General features: G+C 28.6%; 1 protein-coding gene across 1 annotated transcript; it reads left to right on the top strand.

The window, feature by feature from the left end:
• The first annotated feature begins 2,901 nt into the window (after window positions 1-2,901).
• LOC112735843 (uncharacterized) lies at window positions 2,902-6,356 on the top strand. Its single transcript, XM_025785317.3, has 2 exons — window positions 2,902-3,624; window positions 6,123-6,356. Exons 1-2 carry the CDS (start codon window positions 3,212-3,214, stop codon window positions 6,178-6,180), a joined length of 471 nt encoding a protein of 156 aa, XP_025641102.1. The 5' UTR covers window positions 2,902-3,211; the 3' UTR covers window positions 6,181-6,356.
• The last annotated feature ends 709 nt before the right edge of the window (window positions 6,357-7,065 follow it).

Here is a 7,065-nt window from a genome sequence, read left to right as displayed (position 1 = left end):
ATACGAAAGTCAACATAATTTGTAACAAAAGAAATCACGTTGTTACAAAATATTGAAATGTTTTGTAACAAATTTTCTTGTTGTTACAAAATATTCTTATTTTGTAATAATAACTAATTATTGTTATGAAAAAACCATAATTTGTAACAATTTTAAATTTGATACAAATTTTTTGTTATAAATGCTCCATTTTCTTGTAGTGGAAGAAGAAGATGAATAGTAATCTTGTTAGGGTTCTTCTTCTTCAATCTAGTAACTCTCCCTCTCTTTGGTGTGTTATAAGCTGAATTAGTTCACTAATTGGATATTTATATGTTGGGCTTAGACCCAACTTAGTTTCGGTCTAACCGTTTAATGTTTTTGGTTCGTTTGGCCTAACTTTGGGCCAAAACCTTTAGAATTAGCACTCGATTTTTAATTCTAAATATTTTTCTAAGAATTTTTACAGTTTTATTTTCTCTCACGTAGTATTGGACAGACTTAAGCCGGTACTGCTGGCTAATTTACTAGTATACGTTTTTAAGCAATTTTTCGCAAAAAATTACATTTTTTCACTCGGAAAAATCTACTGAATTCAAATCTCACCTTTAAATTTTTAATTAATACTTTTAAATTTTTAAACCTATTTCGGACAATTAAATTATTATTTTATTCTAATTAATCGGTGATTTTACTTTCGATCCTTACACCTTTAACATCTAATTCTTTTTTACTCTTGCATTGAAAACTGGGATTAAATTTTGATAGTAGTTAACTACTTGTCCTATTATTTTGCACTTGATTAACCTGTACTATCTTAGGGATTTTATAGAAACTAAGGTAAAAAAAATTTACACATATTTGAATAGGATTTTATTGTTTGAATAGAATTCGACAAAAGCAAAAGATAGAAAGCAAGCATATCACCTAGACCAAAAGCACAGCCGGGTAGGTTTGACGTAGAAGATATTTGGAAAATTTTCATTACAATGTTTGTTCGTGAAAAGCTTCCTTTTTAATTTATAGAAAGTGAAAGTTTTAAGGAATATACCTAAACCATGCAACCAATATACAATCCTCCTTCACATGTTACATTAGCATGTGACATTATAACTCTATGAAGCGAAAAAAATTCAGCTAAAAAAATATTTTTAAAATATAGTGGAAGAGCTTGTCTTATATTTAATTTGACAATTGAATTTTGGGTTTGAATACGAGTATATGTCTTTACTGTTCATTTCATCGATATGGGCTAGAAATTGCATAAGGAAATATTTAATTTTTACAGGTGGCCAGCCACACTGGAGATATTATGACTGAAAATGTTAAAGCTTGCTTTGAATAGCTAGAGGTTGAAGAAAATCTTGAGTTTGACATTTAATAATCCAGGGATTATGTTTATAAAGAAGGTTGATTTCTTGTAAAAGAGATCGATAATTTCGTCATCAAAATTTGAGGTGTTGTAAAATATGTTAGATCTTTACATTCAAGATTAATCCAGTTTAAAGGACACATTCCACAAGAGAATATTCTACATAAAAACTTTATTTTTCTGAATGTTGAAACACAATAAAACTCAATATATTTAATGTTGGTGGCAGCCTTAAAGCGTTAACAACAAATGATGGAACTAAAAATATTTATGAAATGAGGTTGTACTAGCACTCAATTAGGTTCAAATCGAATGCTAAATTTGAGCTTGACTGATATTTGAATAGAGAATTATTTGAGCCAAATAATAAATCTTTGGATATTTTAATTGGTAAAAAACTAACTTGAATATTTTTTCGTTCTTACAAATATGTTAAGAAAAGTATTGGTTATACCAGTTTTAATAGAGGCCTCTAAGTGTGCTTTTAGAATTGAGTGAAGAATTATTGATCTATTTCTTAGTTCATTGATACCAAATGATAAAAGTCTTTGTATGTACAGAAGATTGGTTTAAAGGAGATATTTTCTCCTCTCTTGTACTTGACGACTTCGAAGAGCTTAAAAAACTGCTAAATTTTTCACAAAGGAAACAAAATATGGAGCTAAAATAACTTACTTAAAACTTCTTTTAAAAGATTATGCAGTACAATTGAATCAAATATTTTCTCATTATCTTAGCTAAAGATCATATGTTGAAAAATCATTGCACTTTACTACACCAACTGAGGAAAAAAAAAGATTAGAAGATTCTTATGTAAGCATCTATCATCTTATCTTTGTATAGGTATCTTCTCACAACTACTAAATACAAATTAGAGTTGACTCGATGTGCATGCTCCATTTGATTGATGAGCATGGAACTATGATGAGCACTCACCCCTATTCTATGGTAATATTGCCAATTTGATAGTTTGATAGCCATTTAAGTAGTTATTTTGAGGTAATGTTTGTTTAAAGGTCTATAAGCTTATTTTCAAGGTTTATCATGTATCGAGTCAGTATATTCTTTTAATTTTGTCGAGTTTTTTAATTATAAGTTATTACAATCCTTAAAATCCCAAGATAATAGTGCATACAAACTATATAATTATGTTTATATAATTGAACATAAATATAAATATTCTTTATACTTTTTCATTTTCTGAATTTTTCCTCCAAAAAAATTTTTCTAAAAGAGTTAATTATATATTGTAAGCTATTATCCTGGGTTATCAAGATATGAAATTGATGGGAATCAAGAAATGGGGTTGTTAAACACCCATTTTACAACTTGTCAAATGACAATTACCTGATAGGCTGCTACTACATGGCAGCCAAATATAGGACCCACAATTGGTAATACACATCCACAAAAAAGGACACCATCTCACCTGGCATAAAAATTGAATGTCCGACAGCAATTTCCGGCTAATCAAAACAGAAACCCCAAAAACTAGCAAACGAATAAAAAGGAAAGGAAAAAAAAAGCCTCTTTTTACTATACAACTTTAACCATCATGGAACCCGTTATCACCTTCTCTTTCCTTTATTTCTCCCTCTGATGTTTAACTTGTAGCGTAACCTTCTATGCTAAAACCCTTTCTTTCATCTTTTCGTCTTCCTTGACATAAAAGAAAACGAAAAGAGAGAAAGAAAGGAATAAAACAGATAAAAGTAAATCTCTTCTATATTTTACTTGTTGAAATCAAATATAAAAGGGCGATCCCACCTCAATCAGTTCACATTTCGGCAATTTCGACAGAATTTTTATAGACAGTGAAGAATTCCATTTAAAGGTTTGTTTTGATGCAATCGTGGAGAGATGAAATTTTTGTTGGAGTTTGTAACATGTTGTTCCTCGCCAAGGCTCCATCCGGACGATGAGAAGTCCTTTGTGCTACCGGCACCACCGGCACCATCTCCAGCATCATCTCATGTTGCTGCTAATAATTCATACGCTTCACGCACACGTCGTCGCACAAAGCGGCCAAAGAAGAAGGTTAGCAGTCAAGATTGGAGGCCATCATTAGGAGCGATTGCGGAGGACAATATGACCACGGGAACGACGCCACCACCAACGAGAGGGGGTCGACGGAGCACATCTACAACTGTTTCAGGAAGAGATGTTAAGAGAAAGAGCAATGGCGGTGGCGGTGGCCGTTGTGATGGCGGTGTCGTCCCTCCCTCTAGTAGCGTGAAGGTTCGCCCACGTAGTCACAACGACCATCATTATAGGTGAGTATTGACTAAAATTTTTTTTACCTCTAAATTATATAACGTTACGTACACATTATTCAATTTGATATGTTATGTTAGTATGAACATTTTATATTTATAAGTAATCCTTTAAAACAATGAATTTGATATATTGTGTTAATATAAATAACAAGGTAGAAACTCAGGTGCATGCGACTTCACGTGAAGTTTATAGCTGATAGCCGTTAGATAAAAATTTAGTCAAATCAGTCAAATCATCTAACGGCTCTCACCTATCAACTTCACGTAAAATCGACTACACCTGAGTTTTTATCGAATAACAATATTCTGTTTTCATTTATTATAAATAATCATCTAAAAAATAAATTTAATTTGATGACGAAATAAAATGGTTTACGTTATAGTATACTAAAATTAAACGTTGTTAAAAATAAAAAAGTAATCGAACTTTAAAAGTAAATAGCATTCATGCTTTATAATTTTATATTATTATACTATTCAAAATTTCTTTTTTTTAACAACAAATTTTGATTGATTTGAAATGTAGGTCTAACTTGTTCATAAATAGAGATAATTACTAGTAAATATTATAGCGTAAAACTAAATTACACTTTTAATCCATGATGACAACCATAAAACTAAAACAATTCCATATATATAATATGCAGCTACATAACTTCACCCTACTCATTATAATTCTCCAAATATATAGTATAGCGAGCCGGCCAAGATCTCTAATCTCTAAATTTAGAGTTATTTGTGGTAGTCAGCATGTGCACAACCAAACCGAAAGCCTAATGATGCTAACAATGCCTACTTCCTTAAGACAACAACATTGTCAAACTCCAATGATGCTACCAAAACAAAAGCACACAAGCATAGCATTATTTGATCTAGAGGAAGCTGCAACTTAGTACTCCAAACAGAAGTCTTCAATCCACTTACCCTATCTAGTTGAAACAAAAAAAGATAGACAAATATAAATCCCACACACATTCATCTAGCTAGAAATGTGAAAAATAAACTTAAGCACAAACATATACACAGTTGGTTCATTTCTACTTTAGTAAAAGAGGTTGTGGTTACCACCCATATCTAGTTAGGCGACTTTTATAATGTCTATGATTATGGTGTTTATAGTAGTTATAAAATTTTAACAACAATCGTAAAATGTAACTAACTAAATTACATTCTAAACATATGCTAATATTTTTTAATTTAATCACTTTTTTTATTTTTATTGTTTTCCCTAAATCATATATTATTAATATTTTTTTTGAAATAGTTGTTCATTTTTATTTATTAATGATTTATTTTTTTAAGATTAAATTTCTTTTCTATTTTTTCTTTATGCTTTTTACAACATGTATCTGTTAATCATTCTTCAAGAAAATCAATTATAGTATTTTAGGGTAAAGTGTATGGTTAAGATGTGAAAAATTACTAACAAGATGACAATTTTTTGAAGTTTTTATGAAAAATATGTTTTTTTCATGGTTTTGAGTTTTTTAAATAAAATTTATTGTTAAAATTAAAATTTTATATTGATTTTAAAAATCCCATGTCATTAGAATTAATATTAGTTAAAATTATTTGAGATAATTTAATATAACTTTAACTCTTCGAACATTTAAGTGATTTCATAATGTTATTTCTTGTAATTTTAACTACATTTTTTAGGTATGATAAAATTTTATAATTACCATAAATACCATAATAATAGAGATCATATAAATCATCATCTATTTAAAGATAGAAAGAGGAAGAAATGTAGGAGAAAAATGTGAAAGATGATGGAGAGATCCAAAAAGTGGAAAAAGTAGGAAAGATGAGTTGAAAAAAGAAGAGAGGGTGGACAAGGCACCACTATGATCATAAGAGTTGGTGGCAGTGGCCACCTCTGAATAGTGAACTTGATGAATATTTAGATTTAGATGAGCAATTATAATAGGTGTATATTAAAATAATTTAGTTTTCAAATTGGTTATTTATATAAGATGCATCTTGAAATGTAAAATATATATTGAACGAGAGAATTAGATGATTTTCAAACTATCTAATAAACTTAAAATTTTGTAACTAAAAGAAATTAATTAGGTGTTCATATTATATTTAACTTAAATCTTACTTTGTAGCATGTTTCAATTTTGAAGGGGTTAATTATTTTGCTCAGAAAATTTCAAATAAGATTAAATTGTTGGTTGATATAATTTTAAAATTTGCTACTCGTCATATTGGATGGTATCATGGTTGAATTGTAGTAGCGTAAAACTACTAAGCAATAGTTACTTCATTTATCATTTTTTTTTAAATTAAATTGGATAGTAGCAAAAAATTATTTTAAACTAATGTTCTCTCTATAAAATATATTTAAAATTCGTACATTATCCATTTAAAAAATTTTAAATATCAACATCTAATCATAGAGTTTTAGATATATTATTCTTATAGTGATATTTTAATTTAATTTATATTTTTTGGGTTACATATTTTTGTGCCTTTGGTGTAAATTGCAGGTCACCTACCATCCCTACTATTATCCCCCCATTCTCTGCATCGCCATTCATGTTCTGATTTTTTCGAACATCATAGTTCGTTGGATTCATGAAAAGCAAATGCATGTAGATATGTACACGAGCTATTTGCTTAGGGAAAAAAAAAACATAATGTAACATTTTTTGGTGACTTTTGTGTCTTGTGAATAGATGAATTCTTCCTCATATTGTCATTATGACAATAAAATTTTGCTCTACGTAATCTACAATTCAAAGAATTATTTTCAACGAATTCATTAAATTCAACTAAATCAGTTTTTAAAATCTCTAAAATTAGCAAGTTTTTATGATTTGAGTTTTTTAATATATATTTTTTGGTTCAGGTTAAAACTTTTAGAGGCAAGGTAGTATATAAAATTGTTGAATGATGACAAGGATAATTGAGGTATATTAGAACGATAATGTATGTTAAGGTGACAAAAAATAATCAGAACTTATTTTATTTAGTATTTATTAATTGTTATAATAATTAATGAATATTAAATAAGATAAGTTCTGACTAATTTTAACTAATTTTTTTTTGTTATCAAATATTTACAAATAGTTGGTGTATTTAATATGTGTGATAGGTGTGATAGATATCTCCATGAGATCACAATAAATGATTTTAATCTTTAAAAAAAAAGTATACTGTGCAAGACATAATATCAAATTAGAAAATATTGAGAAAACCAAAGCAATACAATTAGTGGAAACAAAAGTAATAAGGATGATCAATGTAATTGATTTAGCAACTGATCTTAATGACAAAATGAGCAAATTGAAAAAGACAACAATTGAATAATATAAAGAGGTAGTGGCATGAGTAATGGGAAAGAATAAGCTAAGAGAGCATAAATACTAAGCAATTCTATCTACGAGAATGATACAACTTCATGAAGTTTATATTGCATATCAAGTTTTT

Source organism: Arachis hypogaea, chromosome 13 (genome assembly GCF_003086295.3).
Source record: "Arachis hypogaea cultivar Tifrunner chromosome 13, arahy.Tifrunner.gnm2.J5K5, whole genome shotgun sequence".
Lineage (NCBI taxonomy): Eukaryota > Viridiplantae > Streptophyta > Magnoliopsida > Fabales > Fabaceae > Arachis > Arachis hypogaea.
Note: the sequence above shows the minus strand (reverse complement) of the source record. Positions and strands in the feature narration are given on the sequence as shown.

Bases quoted from the DNA above. Each gene is read 5' to 3' on its own strand.
- LOC112735843 (XM_025785317.3), top strand. From the start codon at position 3,212: ATGAAATTTTTGTTGGAGTTTGTAACATGTTGTTCCTCGCCAAGGCTC. The intron at 3,625-6,122 runs GTGAGTATTGAC...TGTAAATTGCAG, and splicing joins CACAACGACCATCATTATAG to GTCACCTACCATCCCTACTA.